The 21,850-nt window shown below is 41.9% G+C and overlaps 1 protein-coding gene across 2 annotated transcripts in view; it reads left to right on the forward strand.

The window, feature by feature from the left end:
- The window catches only part of srebf1 (sterol regulatory element binding transcription factor 1), a 66,166-nt gene that overhangs the window by 22,446 nt on the left and 21,870 nt on the right, over window positions 1–21,850 (forward strand). For both annotated transcript variants that reach the window (XM_063058626.1, XM_063058625.1), the window contains exons 8-12: window positions 4,817–5,015; window positions 11,200–11,381; window positions 12,922–13,183; window positions 15,825–15,991; window positions 19,036–19,204. In XM_063058626.1, the coding sequence (XP_062914696.1) occupies window positions 4,817–5,015; window positions 11,200–11,381; window positions 12,922–13,183; window positions 15,825–15,991; window positions 19,036–19,204 (979 nt within the window). The remainder of the gene's footprint in view (window positions 1–4,816; window positions 5,016–11,199; window positions 11,382–12,921; window positions 13,184–15,824; window positions 15,992–19,035; window positions 19,205–21,850) is intronic.

The following is a 21,850-nucleotide window of genomic DNA, read 5'->3' on the forward strand; positions in this document are numbered from 1 at the left end:
TTGTTTAGCGGCAGCAGATTCCACGACATATGCCAGTGACAATAAATCCAATTCTGTTACTGTATCTCTAACACACAACCTTCTGGCACACAAACCCACACAACTCGATTACATTCATATGAGCAATTAACCTACTAACTCGTATGTCTTTGAAAAGTGGAATGACACTGGAGTACCCACAGTAAACCCATATAGTCACAGGGTGTTGTTTCTGCAGTGTGGTGGTTATCACGTTGGGCTGATGTGCTGAAACCTCAGTTGTAGGGGTGGCATGGTAGCATAGCATTTAGTGTAAATGCTATTACAGTGCCAGTGAACCGGGTTCGGTTCTGCTGCTGTCTATAAGGAGTCTGTACATTCTCCCTTTGACTGTCAATGTTTCTTCTGCGTGCTCTGCAATTCCCACATTCCAAAGATGTACGGGTTAATTGGTCACATGAATGTAACTGGGTCATGCAATCTCATTGGTCTGGAAGAGCCTGTTACAGGAAGAGCCTGTTTAATTTATCTCTCTAAATTAAAAATTGCCAAAAGTAAGATCATGCTGGCTCCTGAACTTTCTTTTATGACTTCATTACTTGCATCACTACTTTTACTCCATGTCCCTTAATATCTTTTCATTCTGAGTATTTTGTGCATCTTTGTAGACCCTATTTGGCCAGATCTGTTGGGCTGTACATTCTACATCCTTGTCATTTCATGATAAGGATTAATTTTGACATTAATATTTTTAATTTCCTTTGTTAGATGGCTAAAGACCATTAGTTCTCCAAGCATCCTGAGATCGGCTTAACCTAATAACTATTTCTAAAACTTTCTCATTTCTTTCCCTAACCTCTTCTCTACTATTAGCCAACAATGGGTAAACTTGCCTCACTGCTCCCAAAGAAACCTAGAGGCCTCACCTTGCGTATTCTGAACATTTTTGAGCTCCTTATCTAAGAAAAGATATGCTGGCATTGGAGGGGGTTCAGAGGAGGTTCACAAGGATGATTCCGGGATTGAAAGGGTTATCATATGGGGAACGTTTGATAGCTCTGGGTCTGTACTTGCTGGAATTTAGAAGGATGAGGGAGAATCTCATTGAAACCTTTCGAAAGTTGAAACGCATAGACAGAGTAGGGGTGGAAAGGATGTTTCCCATGGTGGGAGAGCCTAGGACAAGAGGGCACAGTCTCAGGATAGAGGGGCGTCCATTTTAAACAGATGCGGAGAAATTTCTTTAGCCAGGGGGTGGTGAATTGGTGGAATTTGTTACCACAGGCATCTGTGGAGGCCAGGTCGTTGGGTGTATTTAAGGCTGAGATTGATAGGTTGTTGATTGGCTGATGTGTCAAAAGTTACAGGGAGAAGGCCGGAGGTGGGGCTGGGGGGGGAGGATCAGGAGTGGACTAGATGGGCCAAGTGGCCTGATTCTGCTCCTCTGTCTTTTGGTCTAAATATTGTAATGTAAATATTCAATGAAAATTCATTTGTGATCCCATCATAATTGAAAGTTGAACCATATTAAAGTTCAAACTCTATGCGATTTCATTTGCCAAACAACTTAACCTTAGTTTGGTGGTAACATTCAGACTGTGATCTCAGTACTTTCAGAGGGGCTTGAGCTTGTATTCCGTATACAACTCTGCAGTATACTGTGGCTACTCTGAGACTTGCTAGTGGCACCAAGATCAAATGTTAATAATTGAAAATAAGAGGGCAAAATGTCAGGGGAGGAGTGAACCAATTATTTTAATGGGACGAAAGGCTGGCGAGTCCTCTGGACTTTATACTTTACACTTTTATACTTTATTGTCGCCAAACAATTGGTACTAGAACGTACAATCATCACAGCAATATTTGATTCTGCGCTTCCCACTCCCTGGATTACAAATCGATAGTAAATATTAAAAATTTAAATTATAAATCATAAATAGAAAATAGAAAAATGGAAAGTAAGGTAGTGCGAAAAAACCGAAAGGCAAGTCCGGATACTTGGAGGGTACAGCCTAGATCCGGGTCAGGATCCGTTCAGCAGTCTTATCACAGTTGGAAAGAAGCTGTTCCCAAATCTGGCTGTACGAGTCTTCAAGCTCCTGAGCCTTCTCCCGGAGGGAAGAGGGATGAAAAGTGTGTTGGCTGGATGGGTCGTGTCCTTGATTATCCTGGCAGCACTGCTTCAAGAACGTGCAGTGTAAAGTGAGTCCAAGGACAGAAGATTGGTTTGTGTGATGTGCTGCGTCGTGTTCACGATCTTCTGCAGCTTCTTCTGGTCTTGGACAGGACAACTTCCATACCAGGTTGTGATGCACCCTAGAAGAATGCTTTCTGTGGTGCATCTATAAAAATTCGTGAGGGTTTTAGGGGACAGGCCAAATTTCTTCAGTTTTCTCAGGAAGTAAAGGCGCTGGTGGGCCTTCTTGGCAGTGAACTCTGCTTGGTTGGACCAAGTCAGGTCATTTGTGATATTGACCCCAAGGAACTTAAAGCTTTTGACCTGTTCCACTTGCGCACCACCGATGTAAATTGGGTCGTGCGGTCCGCTACTCCTTCTGAAGTCAACAACCAATTCCTTCGTCTTGCTGACGTTGAGGGATAGGTTATTGTCTTCGCACCATGCCACCAGGTTCTTAATTTCCTCTCTGTACTCAAACTCATCATTACCTGAGATACGGCCTACAATTGTGTCATCAGCAAACTTATATATTGAGTTTGATGGAAACTTGGCTACACAATCATGGGTGTACAGTGAGTACAGCAGGGGGCTGAGTACACAGCCTTGTTGGGCATTGGTGCTCAGGGTGATTGTAGAGGAGAGCTCGTCCCCTATTTTTACAGCCTGGGTCCTGTCTGTGAGGAAGCTGAAAATCCAGCTGCAGATCTGAGTGCTAAGGCCCAGGTTCCGGAGCTTAGATATCAGTTTATTTGGAATGATGATATTAAAGGCAGAGCTGTAAGTCAATGAAAAGGAGCCTTACGTATGCGTCTTTATTCTCCAGGTGTCCTAAGGAGGAATGTAGGACCAGAGAGATGACTTTATGACTTGTGTCTTAGGGCCGTAAAAGAAGTGAAGTAATAAGCATTGTTGTGATCTCCTGAAGTATTCTAGTTTCTTGAAATATACCAGCAGTATGGAAAATGGAAAATATGCATTTTCAACAAAAAAGTTAGAAGTAAGAAACTTCTGCTATATGACATTGGGGAAATGTTAGAATCTTTAACAAGGGCACAGAGGTAGATCTTTTTCAGTCATCATGATAAAATAGAGCAGAGTCGCTTGGTGTTAGAATTCTTTGAGGATCTGATAAACAGGGTGGATAAAAGTGAACCAGTGAATGTGTGTTTGAATTTTCAAAAAGCATTCAATAAGGTGCCCAAAAAAGGTTACATTGTCCAGGTAATGTTTCTGTATTTTCATATTGTATTTCCTTCCAACTATTTTTCCATCCAGAAAGATCGAGAGTGACTAGTTTATTTCCATTTGCTCATCTCTTGTAAAGTTTTAATATCCTGGAATATTTAATTTCCAACCCAGTATATTGCCTCTGTGATGGCTATGAGATTATGTATCCTATATTTGCCCATCTTGTTTTGAATGCTAATTGTACTCTAAAAAGCCTTTGTTCGTAGTAAATGGAGATCTTTAGAATTTGGGTGCTCTCTCCCTTCCTGGTGTTATGGTTATCATTACCAGTCCCAGTATTCTTCATTGTTGTTTTGGTCCTCTCTGTTCAACTTTATTAATTTCCAATTGGAAAAAGAAGGGCAATGGTTTTTGTGGGAACAGAAGACTAGGCAATAGTGAAGGAAAGGTCCCTTTGAAATGTTGAAAAGGAGGGTAAGATGTGTCTGGAGGTGGAAGGTAGTGATCAGTTGGGCTGGGAGGTAAGGACCATGGGAGCTCTATCTTTGCACAAAGAGGAAAGGGGGTAAGAAATAGATGAGATGTAGCTGAGCACTCAGTCAACTATGGCAGAGAGAAGCCTCAGATCACGATGATGGAGAAGTCTCGGAGGCATTGATATGGAACATCAGATCAGTGTGTATGAAGTGTGATGGAGATGGAGAATTTGCAGAATGGAATAGTGCCTATATAGAAAACAGAGTGGGTGGAAATTTGGTTGTGATAGCTGTGGGAATCTGCAGTCTTGTCATGGATGATTCTGGTTGGCCTGACCCTGAGATAGTGAGAGGGAACAGTCAGAGCTAGACCATGTGAAGCTGAGAGCAGGGTGGAAATCTGCACTAAAAGGCAGGCACAGCTTGGACCCACACACATTCCCATAACCACATCTTTGATCTGAAGAAGTGGGATTGGAAGAAGATTTTCAACAGATTCAGCCAGAAAAAATAGTTGATGGAAGGGAACTGGTCGGAGCTTTGTTCAAGGTGAATCACGTGATATTTTGATTACTTCATTTGGGAACAGTTTGAAGAATGATTGTTTTTTAAAAGAAAGTTGCAAAGTACATTTTTAAAATTTTTGAGTAAGGTTATTCACTGATCCAGTGAAGTTACCTGCTATCATTTGGGAGATTGGATACCATTTTATATTGGTGGTTATAAAGGTTGCAATAAAATTTATGATACTGTGAACTTAATTTAAGGTGGGGGGTTATATGGGAGGCAGGGTTTGAGGGTCAGCACAACATTGTGGGCCAAAGGGCCTGTACTGTGCTGTACTATTCTATGTTCTATGAACTACAAGGCATGTGTAAAACCAGAAAATAAATTCTCACTCTGTACTTTGTTATATTGATAGTCTTGAAAGTGCAAAACGCAAAGATTAATCTGATTGTGCATTTGACCAATGGTGAATTCTGTTGACTTCTAGATGTCAGTTAAACAAGAGCAAACACTACCAACCAGTGCTGGCATGTTGGATCGATCTAGGATGGTACTTTGTACCTTTGTATTCCTTTGCCTCTCCTTTAACCCTCTGGCATCTTTGATGGGTGGATCGGACATCAGGCTGGTGGAGAGTGGAGAATATCATGGAGCAGGCAGAAGCACACTGGGATTTTCTGTAGAAGGTAGGTGTTTGATCAAAATGAAATTTAAAAAAAAACACATGTACGGGTCTATTCTTATTTACCTCATCTGTGTAGCTTTGCTCATGTAGGATGGTCTTTAGGGCAAACTGCCAGAAAATATCCAGCCTCACTGAATCCCCGCACAAGCCAAAAAAGGGAAAGCACAATAAAAATAACACACACAAAATGCTGGAGGAACTTAGAAGGCCAGGTAGCATCTATGGTAAGAGTACAATTGATGTTTCAGGCCAAGACCCTTCATCAGGACTGGGAAAAAAAGATGAGGAGTCAGAGTAAGAAAATAGGGGGAAGGGAGGAAGAACCACAGGGTGATAGGTGAAACCGGAAGGTGGGGTGTGAAGTAAAGAGCTGGAACATTGATGAAAGAGAGACAGGGTTGGAGAAGGGGAAATCTGATAGCAGAGGACAGAAGGCTATGGAAGAAAGAAAAGGGGAAGGAGTGCCAGAGGGAGGTGATGGGCGGGTAAAGAGATAAGGTGAAAGAGAGAAATGGGAATGGTGGTGGGGAGAGCATTACCAGAAGTTCGAGAGAGTGATGTTTATAGCATCAGAGTAGAGGCTACCCAGACAGAATATAAGGTGTTGTTCCTCCAAACTGAGTGTGGCCTCATCACAACAGTAGAGGAGACCATGGACTGATGTGTCGGAATAGGAATGGGAAGTGGAATTAAAATGGGCGGCCACTGGGAGATCCCACTTTTTCTTGCAGATGGAGTGTAGGTGGTCGGTGAAGGAGCCTCCCAATTTGTGTCGGGTCTCACCAATATACAGGAGGCCACACCAGGAGCACCGGATACATTAGATAACCCCAACAGATTCACAGGTCCTCTTCTTATTGTGTCCACGGACAGTCCATACATGGCCCAGCCAGAACTGGACACATTTTTGCGCCTTGTTGTTGAATTTGGGAAGATCTGCAACAGCACAGGATTCCTCTAGTGATGGGCATTGCAGGAGATGTTGCATAGTTTGTGGCTAAGTTCCACATTCACAAGTTGTCGGGCTGGTTGTATATCCCCATTTGCTTAGTGATGCCTTTGAACAACCTATACCAGTTCTAGGTCTGTTAAGGCTCTTCCAGGTTGCCCAGTTGCAGTTAGCTCCTGGGGGAAGGATTTCCAGGTGTCACCTCACCTGGAAGGACTGTTTGTGGCCCTGAATGGTAGTGAGGGAGGAGGTGTAGAATCAGATGTAGCATTTGTTCCACTTGCAAGGATAAGTGCCAGGAGAGAGATCAGTGGGGAGGGATGAACGGACAAGGGAGTTGCGTAGGGAGCGAACCCTGAAGAAAGTTGGGGGAGGGAAAGATGTGCTTGGTGGTGGGATCCCGCTGGAGATAGCAGAAGTTACAGAGAATTATGTACAGGACGTGGAGGCTGGTGGGATGGTAGGTGAGGACAAGAGAAACCCTATCCCTGGTGGGGTGGTGGGACGATGGGGTAAGAGCAGACAGGTGCGAAATGGAAGAGATGCGGTTGACAGCGGAGCAAGGGAAGCCCATTTCTTTGAAGAAGGAGGACGTCTCCTTCGTTCTAGAATGAAAAGCCTCATCCTGAGTGCAGATGTGGCAGAGATAGATAGATAGATATACTTTATTAATCCGGAGGGAAATTTGGTTTCGTTACAGCCGCACCAACCAAGAATAGAGCGTAAATATAGCAATACAAAAAAGCCCAACAATCAAACAACAAAATGCAAAACTATGCTAGATGGAAAATAAGTCCAGGACCAGTCTATTGGCTCAGGGTGTCTGACCCTCCACGGGAGGAGCTGCAAGTTTGATGGAACGACCGCCAAGTGTTGTATCACGGTGGAATGTGGCCGAAGTCCTACAGTAAAAAGTTCAATATCCAGTCTGCAAACATGTTCCTCGATCGTAATATACCCCGGATTGCACCATCCGTTGTTAGCCCCACTCCTTCACGCCACTTACCGCTCTTGGTGCACTTCCGGTCAGGCGGAACTGTATTACCCACCGAACTCCTCTTCTCCAAAAGTCTCTGTTGTCTCGACCCGGTCCTCTTTCCTCGGCTTTGTGATCCCCCTCTGTGTGTTTTCCTCCGGATTTCAGCAGGGGTGTCTGCCGCTCTGTTCGCTAAGCCAACCGGAATTTGCAGGTCTGTGGAATACACAATGCGACCTTGCTTCTGTCCCGTGTGTCGGGATGTAACCATTTCCAGCGCTAAAGAAAACCCAAATAAAACTCTCTCTACCAGCATATTAGAGAGGGTGCAGCTTCGACGTGTTACCGTGAGAAAAAAATACAAAAAATAACGTAAGTTTAAAAAGTAAGAAGAAGAAAGTAAAAGAATAGATGGGAAGGGCTGTACCAGGCTGCATGCACGACCGGCACATGCGCACAAATATGGATGGAGGAATTGAGGGAAGTTACAAATAACTGGGTGGGACGAGGTAGCTATGAGAGTCCGTGGGTTTATAATAGACATCGGTGGATAAACTGTCTCCAGAGATAGAGACAGAGAGATCGAGAGGGAGGGAGGTGTTGGAAATGGACCAGGTACATTTGAGGACAGGGTGGAAGTTGGGGGCAAAGTTGATGAAGTTGACGAGTTCTGCATGGGTGCAGTAAGCAGCACCAACGCAATTGTCGATGTAGCGCAGGGAAAAGTTGGGGAGCGATACCTGTGTAGGCTTAGAACATGGACTGTTCCACGAAGCCAACAAACAGGCAGGCATAGCTGGGACCCATGCTACAGCTTTTGTTTGAAGGAAGTGGGAGGAGACTGGTGGTGGAGGGGAACTGGTTGGGTCTGGTGTCCAGAAAGAAACAGAGAGCTTTGATGGTGGGGGATGGAGGTGTATAGGGACTGGACATACATTGTGAAAATAAGATGATGGGGACCAGGGAACTTGAAATCATTGAAAAGGTCAAGAGCGCGTGAAGTGTCATGGATGTAGGTAGGAAGCAACTGAACGGGGGGGAGGGGGGCGGTGCAGTGGTTAAAACTGAGTCATGGTATGCAGATATAAGGTCAATGGGGCAGAAACAATGGGTCTACCTGGATAGGCAGATTTTTGGATCTTCGGTAAGAGGTAGAAACGTGAGGTGCAGGGTGAGGGAACAATAGAAACCCATTTGGAGTAATGCCACTTATTTTTAATTAATGAGAAAGTATTGGATTCTGTTGCAGAGGTAAATGCATTTTAGAATTTATTTTTTATTTGGGAAATAAACTGAAATGATTAGCATGCCAGTATTGAAATAACATCTGACTGAGGTTCCATTACAACCAGAAGCAAGGAGGTAGCTGCATGTAGCCAGATATGGGAGGTATTTGAACAAAAGTCGGATAAATGGAATTATTGAGTGTTTCCAGATAGACTTGCTGCCAACAGAGATGTTGGAGGACAATTGGTTATCTGAAGGCACCCACAATCTATTGTGGTTCTATTTACAGTCAGCAGCATAAGCTACTTCCTTTGTCTAGTAATAATCAATTTTAGCTTTGAGTAAACTCCAATATTTTGAGAGATGGAGTTGTATGCTCTTGTAAATGGCAATGGGTTGGAAACGGAAGGGAGGGTATATTTAGTTTGACTAAATTTGGGATAAGGGTGTGGGAAGAAGTCCTTTGAACAACAGCGAAAAACTTTTTTGAAAAAGAAACTCAGTTTGACAGTGCAGAAATGTCTTGCCATTGATTATATTATATACTACACCAACTGCCATTTTTCATCCACTTTGAACTTAAATAGTTACTGTCAGGAAGGAAACCTGTATGAATGTGGGAAAAACATTTGATTTTGCAAAATCATTTTTCAATCTCAGACATGTGATTGAACAGAGCAAGTCTTGCAACATTCGATACACTAAAGGCTAAACTGACTAGAGCAGTTTGAAATATTACGGTTATTTTATCTGTTTATCCTTCAAGGCATTAGTAGTAGTAGTAGTAGTAGTCATACTTTATGAATCCCGGGGGAAAGTGGTTTTCGTTACAGTTGCCCCATAAATAATAGTAATAGAACCATAAATAGTTAAATAGTAATATGTAAATTATCCCAGTAAATTATGAAATAAGTCCAGGACCAGCCTATTGGCTCAGGATGTCTGACCCTCCAAGGGAGGAGTTGTAAAGTTTGATGGCCACAGGCACGAATGACTTCCTATGACACTCAGTGCTGCATCTCGGTGGAATGAGTCTCTGGCTGAATGTACTCCTGTGCCCACCCAGTACATTATGTAGTGGATGGGAGACATTGACCAAGATGGCATGCAACTTAGACAGCATCCTCTTTTCAGACACCACCGTGAGAGAGTCCAGTTCCATCCCCACAACATCACTGGCCTTACGAATGAGTTTGTTGATTCTGTTGGTGTCTGCTGCCCCAGCACACAACAGCAAACATGACAGCACTGGCCACCACAGATTCGTAGAACATCCTCAGCATCGTCCGGCAGATGTTAAAGGACCTCAGTCTCTTCATGAAATAGAGACGGCTCTGACCCTTCTTGTAGACAGCCTCAGTGTTCTTTGACCAGTCCAGTTTATTGTCAATTCGTATCCCCAGGTATTTGTAATCCTCCACCATGTCCACACTGACCCCCCTGGATGGAAACAGGGGTCACCGGTGCCTTAGCTCTCCTCAGGTCTAGCACCAGCTCCTTAGTCTTTTTCACATTAAGCTGCAGATAATTCTGCTCACACCATGTGACAGTTTCCTACCGTAGCCCTGTACTCAACCTCATCTCCCTTGCTGATGCATCCAACTATGGCAGAGTCATCCAAAAACTTCTGACGACGACAAGGCTCTGTGCAGTATTTGAAGTCCTAGGTGTAAATGGTGAAGAGAAAGGGAGAGCCAGCAACACCAATATTTATTGCCTTTTCCTCATTGCTTTTGAGAGGGTGAAGGTGAGACAACTTCCTGAGCCAGTGTCATTCTTCTGATGAGGGCACTTCCACAGTGCAGTAATGAATACTGTAAACGAGATATTTTCAGCTGACCGGCGCTTAACTCTGAACTAATTCTGAACCAAGCAACAGTATTAAACTAGACATTTTAAAAGTGTGGTTTTAACGCAACATGCATTATTTTTGAATAAAATTTACATGATGTTAGATGAAAAGGAATTTGAAACAAAAACAGACTTGATGTATTAGTTTGAATGACCTGTTTATATGTTGCTTCATGTTAGGCCAGTAGTCTAGAGCTGAGAGATTTGTTCTTCCTGACCACTGTCCCCTTGCAGTGACTTGCGATTTATGGATAATGTCGCCCTCTAATGTTTCTGTAATTCCTGTTCAAAGGTTCATTTATTATCAAAGTATACAACTTGAAATTCTCTTCTCTGGGTAACCATCATCCAAAAAAACCAAAACAGTACAGGCACATCGACCCCAAACCCCCTCCCTGCACAAAAAAATGAACAAAATGGAACAGGCTCATCGACCCCCAGATCCTTCCTCCCACATAAAAGTGAACAAGTGGAACAAGCACGCCGAGTAGTTCAGAATAAACTACTGAATGAAATAGAGATTGGGAGGGACTCAGAGCATAATTTAAGCCTGCACCAATAACACCTCTTCTGTCCATGGAGCGGAATATTTTAAAGCTCAACATCAATGTGTTATTCTTTAATTAAAAAATAAAAGCTCATCTGTTACTAGTGTTAGAAAATGATGGATTTGTTTGGTCTCTGTACTAGTTTTATTAGTTTTAATTTTATACTCTTCAGCTCAGTAACAACTCATTTTCTATTAATATATTTTTTGAATTTGTCCTTCACAAGTTTGTCAATGTTTAATTGAGATGTGCACTATTTCCTTGTAGAAAGTTTGAAAGAATGACAGTGAGAATATGAAAAGGCTGATTATTTGTGCGTTATTTACACTTTAGCTAAAGCCAGTGGTTTATTTAGTTAGGCTAACCTCATTTAATTAACAAACTTCTAATAGTGCTTTCTCTGCTACTTGTATGTCAAATGGTGAGGATGGATGATAGTTCTCCAGTTCTTGTTCTGGAAGTTTTTGGGAATAATTGTGCAGGTCCCTGGGTAGATTAATCCAAGTGAGAATGTGCTGAGGTAGATGTTCTGGTGGCTCAGTGATCCCTTGTTGTGTTCCACAATATTATGTTACTGTTTGGTCAACAACTCATCGGCCTAGTAAATAAAACGTGGTTATGTTTGTTCCACTAGCTTCTTCCAGTTGGTTTTCCTGGGTGTGGCCAACATTGGTCCTCTGGTTGATTAATGGAATAATTGTCCTGATCGTATTCATTAAGATTTTTGTATACGGCGAGCCAATCACTCGGCTGCACTCTGAATCATCCGTCCTCTTTTGGAGACACCGCAAGCAAGCTGATCTGGATCTGGCAAGGGTAAGGATGATTCATTTTGACTATGCAAATGCTGGTCTAAACCTGCAAGGATAACTTGCCATGATGACAGTGATGTCTTCCCTCTCTCTCTTTTTGTCCTGTTTTTGCTTAAAATTAGTGCCTTCCTATTCACTGGAATTAAATTGAAACCTGTGATTAATTAATGAAGTCAAAATCAATAATATACTTAAAATCTTTGTTATATGTTCCCACGTGTTAGTGTATTAAGACTTAGCAATTTCATATTCTTTGCCAATGTGGTGGAAGGCCCGGGTATTTGATATTCCAACGTGCAGAAAATTCTGGAAACATTCAGCAGGTCAGGCAGCATCTCACTATTTTTCATAGTACTTTATGGCATTGAAAGAAGGTGTTAGAACATTGCCAAACCCTTTGGCCCACAATGTCTGCCAAACACAATGCTGAATTCTCTTCTGACTGTATGTAATCCATATCCCTTCATCCCCTGAACATTCATGAATCCATCTGACAGTCTGTCTCCTATCTGCTTTCACCACTCCCTCTGGCAGCCTGTTACAGGCATTTACCACTGTGTTTCCAAAGAAAACTTGCCCTACACATCTGCTTTAAACTTGCCTCCCTTGCCTTAAATGCATGTTCTCCAGAACTTGATACTTCTAGCCAGTAAAAAGATTCTAATTGTTTACCCTACCTATGCTTCATAATCTACCATGAAGTTACAGATATAATATTAAAGATATTATATTAAAGGTTAATGTTTTGCACTTGGATCAGATTATCTCTCTGAATTGAGTTCATGAAAAATGTTTTCTTCCCCTTTGGAAACGTCACTTTCTGGGGATCATTGACTACTTGGATATCATCCAATCAGAGTAACAAATTTATCTCCATTCAAGTAGTTAGCCTACTGATCTTTTCAATATCATTCATGCTATTTGTCCTTCTGTAAATTACAACATAATTTGATCTTTGTTTTAAATATATTTTTAGTTACAGCTTATCTTGGTGAGCAAAACTGTACGTAGATCAGTCAGAGGTACCTCTAGATAGCAACAGTGGACTTCAGCAGTCCTGGACCAAAGAGGGAAAATCAGCTTAATTTCCAAACCCAAATGCAGCTTGGAGTTCCATGTTCTGAGGCTGGCTAATGCTCAGAGGTAGAGAGAAAGACATGAGTCTAGTCAGTTTGTGATGTAACTGAACCTGCTGATACAGGCTACCCTGTAGCATGCTCACTTGTCGTTTGATTTATATAGAATATAGACCAGTATAGCACAGCATCAGGGCCTTCAATTAGTAATCAAATGGCCAACTAAACGAATCTTGTCTGCCTACCCAATACCCATATCCTTCCACCTTTCTCACATTCATCATGTGCATATCTAAACATCTCTTAAAAGTCTAATGCATCTGCCTCTGTAGAACATAGACCACTATATGCCAACTAGAATGTTGTGGTTTCGTTGCAAATGGAAAAAAGGAGAAATTATTTTGTTCAAAAAGATCAGTGGAACTTTGAAATCTCTGGAAAAAAAATAACGAACAATATTTTCATCAGGGAGATTTTGCACAGGCTTCCCAGAACCTCTGGGTTTGTTTGAAAGCACTGGGGCGCCCCCTGCCAACTTCCAATTTAGATTTTGCCTGCAGCCTGATGTGGAACATCATCCGGCATATCCTTCAGCGACTGTGGATTGGCCGCTGGTTTGCAGCACAGGCAGGAGGTTTCTGGCAGAACCAAGAGCTGAAGGATGACATGAAGAAGTGCACTCGGGAGGCTGCATTGGTCTATCACAAGCTGCAGCAACTTCACATGACTGGTATGTGATCGGTGCAAAATTGAAAGAATCAATATTGAGGCACCAGAGAGACTGCAGATGCTGGAAATCCAGATTAACACACACAAAATGCTGGACGAGCTCAGCGGGGGTGGGGGGGGGGGTGGTGGAAGGAACAGTCATTGCTTCGGGCCAAGCCCGTTCATCTGTCCTTATCCTTTTTCCTCCATAGATGCTGCTTGACCTGAGTAACTTCAGCACCTTGTGTGTGTTGATTCTACTAATATGGAATGTGCAGTAAACAAGACAAATGCCATTTTGCATCCGAATAGTTCACAGAAGATTTTGAAATTAGTCTTGACAGCCAACTGGTCCATGGTTCAGAGGAACAAAAGAAAGCTAGAATTGATACCCAGTTCACTGTATGCTGAATCCATGCAGAAGATGCTGAATGATGTTGAGAGGAAACTGGTTCAGCCATCAATGGAACTGGTATTACACGAGTTGGACCCAGGCAATGGTGGGTTTAATAATCCTTTAGATAGAACACCACCTCTAGCACAGCTGGCCTCAATAAAGCCGGTTTTTTACTGCTGTGGCACCTGCCAGAACATGTAAGTCAGTTTTAGATGGGACAAGTTTTAAGTTTGTAGACAAAAGAAGAAAATAGCATTTGTATACTACAGGAATTCTGCAGATGCTGGAAATTCAAGCAACACACATCAAAGTTGCTGGTGAACGCAGCAGGCCAAGCAGCATCTATAGGAAGAGGCGCAGTCGACGTTTCAGGCCGAGACCCTTCGTCAGGACTAACTGAAGGAAGAGTGAGTAAGGGATTTGAAAGGGGGAGGGGGAGATGCAAAATGATAGGAGAAGACAGGAGGGGGAGGGATAGAGCCGAGAGCTGGACAGGTGATAGGCAAAAGGGGATACGAGAGGATCATGGGACAGGAGGTCCGGGAAGAAAGACGGGGGGGGGGGCGGTTGACCCAGAGGATGGGCAAGAGGTATATTCAGAGGGACAGAGGGAGAAAAAGGAGAGTGAGAGAAAGAATGTGTGCATAAAAATGAGTAACAGCTGGGGTACGAGGGGGAGGTGGGGCCTAGCGGAAGTTAGAGAAGTCAATGTTCATGCCATCAGGTTGGAGGCTACCCAGACGGAATATAAGGTGTTGGCCACACATTTTAATTCCACATCCCATTCCCATTCTGACATGTCTATCCACGGCCTCCTCTACTGTAAAGATGAAGCCACACTCAGGTTGGAGGAACAACACCTTATATTCCGTCTGGGTAGCCTCCAACCTGATGGCATGAACATTGACTTCTCTAACTTCCGCTAGGCCCCACCTCCCCCTCGTACCCCAGCTGTTACTCATTTTTATGCACACATTCTTTCTCTCACTCTCCTTTTTCTCCCTCTGTCCCTCTGAATATACCTCTTGCCCATCCTCTGGGTCACCCCCCCCCCCGTCTTTCTTCCCGGACCTCCTGTCCCATGATCCTCTTGTATCCCCTTTTGCCTATCACCTGTACAGCTCTCGGCTCTATCCCTCCCCCTCCTGTCTTCTCCTATCATTTTGCATCTCCCCCTCCCCCTCCAGCTTTCAAATCCCTTACTCACTCTTCCTTCAGTTAGTCCTGACGAAGGGTCTCGGCCTGAAACGTCGACTGCGCCTCTTCCTATAGATGCTGCTTGGCCTGCTGCGTTCACCAGCAACTTTGATGTCTGTTGCTAGCATTTGTATACTGTTTTGTGCTCCTTAATAGATTACTCCTGAAATGCGGTTGCTGTGGTAATAAAGATTGCACACAACCAGACTGTACACCCGGTCCCAAAAACAGCAAGCAAGATAATGCAAAGTAATGGAAGGTTGGCAAGAAAACTAGCGGAAATTTGATGCACTACACGTTTTTATTAGTTCACTTGAAAAGTAGGATTTAATCCAGCTTCCAATTCCGTCAGTGCCTGGAGGCTTCCTTACAGTTACTGTAAATAGTTGTACATATAGGGAACAAATAAGGTTGAACTTGATAGCTCCAGTTTTTTTTCGAGAATGTGAACGTATGGTTCCAGTCTCTTGGTTGACTGTTGGCAGGACTAACGGTTGATTTAGATGCAGACGGGTAACAACACTGCTCTCAAATTGACATTTCCTTTAGCAAATTACCTAGATAGTAGAGTTTCACTGGAGTGTATGTAAGGTGGAGATAATTAAACATCTGAAAGATTGAGGATTATGGGGAATTGCGACTAAAGAGTTGAGGCCAACATACAATAGATCAGGCTTGATGATACTGACAAGCAGTGCAGACTTGAGAGCAGTAACCTCCTGCTCCTTGTTTCGTGTGTTCTTTCCCAACGACCCTGATATGTAATGTATTCCAGTTTGAAATGTTGAACATAAAGAAAAAGTAATAAATATAAAGGTTAGTAGTTGGGGAATATTTTGCTTGAAGCAGTTCTCCCTTTATTGTGAAAGAAATGAATTGCTAGGGGAAAAAAAATTAAGTTGTACACCATATTTATTTTCTATATAACATGGTCTTGCATTAACAGGGGATAGAGGTGATCTAAAGGATGTCATGTTTTTTCTTTTACCCGGTATTTTAATGACTTTCCGTGCATTATCTCATTCATGTGTGGGTTTGTTGTTAATAGCTATCTTCATTTGTAACTTAGGCAAATTGGGTGGCAGTTACCTATCTGCAATTAACATGGCATTGAATGCAGTAAACCTTGCTGAATGTGCTGGAGATGCCATCTCCATTGCTACCATGGCAGAGATGTATGTGGCAGCAGCAATTCGCATTAAAATCAGTCTGCACAGGAGACTCCATTTCATGACTGTAAGTAACATCAAGATATTTATGTGTTCCCTAATACTGTTTGTTGAGGATACTGAACTGGCTGGTCTGTGGCACACCCTGTCATAAATAAGACAGAAATCAATCACAGTTTCTGTTTTTTGTCGATGTTTGCTATAGAATGCATTCTGTGTGTGCGTGTGCACATGTGCGCTTGGGATGCAGCAAATTAGAATGCGAATTGGGTCTGGATTTGAAGCCTTTCCACCATTAAACTTTTAACACTGCTAAAACTTGCATATGGACAATAAAGAAAGAAAATGCAGAAGGTACTCAGCAGGCCAGACAACATTAGTGGAGGGAGAAACAGTCAAAGTTTCAAGCTGATGAGTTTTCATTCTTATTAAATTATTTAGTAACTCAGGAAAAAAAAAAGAAGGAGTGGATAAAGCAAGTCTGATGGGGTGAAGACCAGTAGAGTCTGTAGGCTAAAAGAGGGTTAATTACAAAAGATATACGAAGACACGCAGTCCTCTTTTATTGTCATGTAGTAATGCATGCATTGAGAAATGATACAATATTTCCTCCGGTGTGATATCACAAAACACAGGACAGACCATGACTGAAAAAACTAACAAAACCACATAATTACAACATATAGTTACAACAGTGCAACAATACCATAACTTGATGAAGAAGTCCATGAGCACAGTAGAAAGTTCAAAGTCTCTCAAATGTCCCACATCTCATGCAGACGGGAGGAGGAAGAAAAACTCTCCCTGCCATACCCGATCACAGTCCGACTCTGAGTCGTCCGAAAACTTCGAGCTCTGATCAGCTCTCCGACAGCCAACAGCAGGCAAAGCCGGGGATTTTGAGGCCTTCCCTCCGAAAGATTCCCGATCACGCAGTAACAACAGCAGCGAACGAGCGATTCAGAAATTTCTCCAGATGTTCCTCTGTACTTTCACGTCCGTCTCCATCAAATCAGAGTTGTCCACAGCTCCTATTTAACAGATACGATATCATTTTTCATCAGAGGGCTGTGCACACGCAGCGCACTGCTTCTCTCTCCTCCCGCCATATATCTGGAGAAAATGTAATTTGAAGGTGAGTAAAGACAGATGATCAAGAAAGAAAGCACAGTGCTGGAATTGTGGATCAATATTTCTTATTTTTTTGTTTTTATTTCAGATATACAGCATCTAAAGATTTTTTGCTTTATGAACGTTAAATTAATTGACATGGGCTTCTGGTTTGGGGTGATGTATACCCCATGATTTATTGCACTCCTGTCACCTTCCAGCTGAAGTTCATTCTTTTTTTTTCCATTTTTGTGTTCAACTGTGCTTGTATGATGGTCCATATGCCATTTAACACCAAGTTAAAATAAAACATGTTGGACCAGGTCTCATATACAAGCCTTTTTTTTTGGCCTCCTCATAAGCATCTTATTGTAAACAAATTTGGATATACCAGATTCAGTTCCCCCCTCTGCAATCACTACCATTAATTACAAACAGTTGAAGCCCAAGCACTGATCTTCACAGCTTCTTTCTAGTTATACCATGTCATCCAAAGGTGATCTCTATTCTTTCTACTCCCTGTATATCTCTGTTAATCAATTCTGTATTCTGCCAATCCTAATTACTGAATGCTATGTGAATAGGCATATTTACAACACACTGATTCCATTCCTCTTTCCCTGTCTCACTTTTTTCCAACTTGATTTCCTCTTTTAAACAATAAGAACTATAGATTAGTTAACTCAGATTAGCAATACTGAGGAAACTATTAGAATCTATTATTAAGGATGTAGGAGTAGACAACTCAAACATTTCTATATTTAAGCAATCTCCTCTCGCCCTTCAATATTTCCATTCTCTTCAAATTTCTTGAAAGACAGCAAATGTCATGCCACTTTCTTATGTTCTAACTCTTAGAATCTGCTCTCCACCACTGCCCAAGTTTCTGTTTCCCGTTTATGAAAAGTAAATTCAAATGATAGCAGATTAATTGAGCTTGCTGTTTGTCTCAAAGAGTGATTATCCCTCCATCACTTCAGGTGGCTATCTGTCCTTTGCTGTTTCTGTCCAGTGGAGGGAGGTAGAGTGCACTTGAAAGCTCTTGTTTTATTCATAGATTAATAGTTCTCCTTTCCTATCTTATGGTACTTCCACACAAGAAGCACAAAAGTATGATTAAATCTAGTTAATAATTATGATTCTTTTGTTGTATGTCATTGTATCAGGTGAGCAGTCATTCCTCCCATAAACCCATTTATTGTTGCTGAGTGCCAGATGTGCTCCCTACAGAGAACACCTCTAGACTTAAACTACTGCTGTCACTTGATAACTATTTCAGTGTTGCAAAACTAAAAGACCATTGAAGATGTCTGTCCATTTCAGCTTTCTAACAATGCAGGGTCCTATAGTGGGATTTTTATATTAATATTTGGAGCTTAGGAATTAACAAGACAACTCTCTGCAGCACGTGGCTCAACAGTGAAGTATTTTAGTAAATAATCCCATGTGGAGACTGCCAATAAATTAGTTAAAGAAATAATATTTGAAAGATTCTCGTCTTTTATTCTCTGTTAATTTATAATATTTGGACATAAATGTAATGAGATATATTGGGTTCATGGAAGTTTCTTGTATAATATTCTTTTAAATGTTCCTGCTGAAAGCATTATATACTGGGGTATATTTTCTTAAGGACACAATCATTTACACGTTTGTAAAATGATGAGTGGCTAGAAGCTAGCAAGTTTGTCTGTTTGATATGGAAGCACTTAAGGTCATGACAATGTCTGTTTAACACATTGAGAGAAATGTTTATAATTGCACTTCTAACTGGGGTAACTTTGAAGTGGGGTTAAGGGTAGGGACTGATGATCTCAATGTAAGCAACCATATCACAGATTAAGCCTGCCTTATTTGGATGGTGATCAGCAGCAGGAATCCTATACCACTGCTTGATAAAGATGAGCTAACTCAGGATAGTGTAACACAATATTTTATTAAACACTTGTTTTGTTAGTTAATTTGGTTTTGATTTTCCTCGGTATTTACCTTTGCTTGCAGCGTATCTTCCTGAGCAGTGCCAGACAGATCTGTCTGTCACAGAGTGGAACCATACCACCCGCAATGAAATGGCTGTGTCACCCTCAGGGCCATAGATTCTTTGTTGATGAGGACTGGACTGTCAAAAGCACTCACAAAGACAGCATTTATAGTGTTACTGGAAACCCAGGTAATATTTCATTTCTTGGCAGAAGAGAGTTTGGTGTAATACTGGTACTCATGATAATAGAGGGAGTATGATGGCACCCAGGCGCTTTATTTTTTTTTCAGTTGCTACACTCTGTGCTTTCTCCCATTTCTTCCTTTTCTGAAAATCCTGCTTCATTTTGGTTAAAGTTGAATGGGCACAGCAGTTTTCCATCAGCTCACCTTAGAATGTGGGCACATGGAAGAATGTATTTTCTCTCCACCTGATCAGAATTGAGTAGCTGGTTATAGCTGCTGTAGCTCTTAAGCAAGGGCTCCACAGGGTCCATGGACCCCTCAGTTAATGGTCGGTATCCATGGCATAAAAAAGAGTGGGAATCCCTTAAAGTATAAGACTTTTGAGCCTTTTGGCTCCATTGGCCAATTCTATAATTCAATAATATCCTAAGTTAGGGGTCGCCAACTGGTCGATCTTTGAGACTTTCCCAGTAGATCCCGAAGAAAAATCAAAAATAAATACACAAATACTGTTGTAATGTGAGCATTATAAAAGTAATACTAATTAGGATGATGGTAATATAGCAATATTTTCGCTAAAAAGCTGTTTGTAAGGAGAGATTGTTTCCGGGTTGCGGGGGTTTAGTTCCGTTCTTTCTGCCCAGTGCATGTGTGTAGATCCCCCGTCATGCACCGCGTTTTCAGCGTAGCCTGTGCTGTATCAAAGTGACCAATTAGATTAGTACAGACTGTCAGAAACATCAATATACGGCAGTGTCCCCAACCTCCAGGCCGCGAAGCATGCAGTGGAGCAGTGGTAGTTGGGATGCACACAGCACGTCTTTAAGAAAAAAAGCCGAAATAAACAAGCTAATTAATTAGATGCCGCCCGGCACGTAAATGTCGGCACAGATCGGAGGCGACGCAATCGGCAATTGCTCATGATATCCTGATAGCATAGCAGAGGCTCCACGAAAGAAGGCGAAAACATACAAATTCCATCCAGAATGGGAAGAGGAATTTCTGTTTACCTTGGTGAAAGACAAGTGTGTATGTATGTTGTGCCACCAAACACAAGCACTGACTAAAGGAGGGAATCTGGAGCGGCACCACAACACCAACCATCAGGAATTTAAAGACACCTACCCCCCAAAGAGCGCAATTCGTGCCTGGAAAGTTGAGCTGAAATTGGGGTTGAAGGCCCAGCAATCGTTTTCCACAAAACATGCTGCTCAAAATAAGGCTGCTATTGAAGCATCCTTTCGTGTAAGTCACCTTTTGGCTGAACACAAGAAGCCTTTTGCAGATGGCGATTTATTCAAGGAAGCAATGGTCATTACCGCAGAGACTGTTTTTAATGACTTTAATGACAAAAACGGCATCACAACCACAATACGTAATATACTGCTTGGCCCTGCAACAGTGACAAGGAGGGTAGAGTCACTGTCAGAGGACGTGAATATTTTTCACTACAGTTCGATGAATCCCTGGATGTAATGCAAACAGCTCAGCTTGTTGTCTTTGTCAGAATGGGTTTCCAGAATTTTACAACAAAGGAGGACTTTCTCACACTTTTGCAATTAAAGGAAAGAACGAGAGGTGAGGATATTTACAATGAATTCTATAAAATGTGTCCGTGAAAATGACATCCCCATTCATAAACTGGTGGCAATTACTGCTGATGGGGCCGAGCAATGCGCGGTGTGTGCGTTGGTTTTATACCACTAAAAGTCAGTGCCTACTTCGGGTCAACTTATCTATGTGAAACTACATTTTCACAGATGAAAATTATTAAGTCTAAGTACAGGAGCTGACTTACTGACAGACACCTCACTAGGGTTGCCAACTTTCTCACTCCAAAATAACAGACAAAAGTAGCAGTCAAATCCCGGGACATTTGTGTTTACCCCGAGAAAGACTACCATGACCATGAAGTCTTGCACAGGCACCTGTATGCGCATGTGCATACATGCCAATTTTTTTCTTTTTACCCCACGAATCAGTTTTGGCTTAATTTACATTATTTCTACTTTATATAGGCTGTGTATTTATCATATCATTCCTGCTTTTACTATATGTTAGTATTATTTTAGGTTTTATGTGTTATTTGGTATGATTTGGTAGGTTATTTTTTTGGGTCTGGGAATGCTCAAAATTTTTTTCCATATAAATTAATGGTAATTGCTTCGGCGTAAAGCATTTCGGCACGAAAGGTTTCATAGGAACGTTCTACCTTAACTGGGGGAAGACGGGACAGTTGGCAACCCTACACCTCACAGACTGTCTCGGACTGGCTGTCTGTAGTTATGAGCCGAACTTCAGGGAACTAGCAGAAAGTATTCAGCCCCAGTCATCTCACTGAGTGCAACAGTCGATTTTTATTCATTTATTTTTCGTATTGAAATAAAATTAAATAATGAACCTTAGAATTAAAGGTGTGAAGTATTGTAATATTCTTAAAGAAAGACAGCTATGGCCTGTTTGATATGCTAGTTACAGTGTTTTCTTGTTTGAATTAATTTGAAAGTTTGACAGAAGTATTTTGTGTATTTCAAATACAATTCGCCCAAATAAAAGGCCTCAAATTGGAAGTACAATCTGAGCTGTTTTTTCTCTAAAGGATTTAGTAGGTAGATCTTGCCTTTCACTGAGGTCGAGGTAGGGGATCTTG

The sequence above is a fragment of the Mobula hypostoma genome, chromosome 9 (genome assembly GCF_963921235.1).
Source record: "Mobula hypostoma chromosome 9, sMobHyp1.1, whole genome shotgun sequence".
Lineage (NCBI taxonomy): Eukaryota > Metazoa > Chordata > Chondrichthyes > Myliobatiformes > Myliobatidae > Mobula > Mobula hypostoma.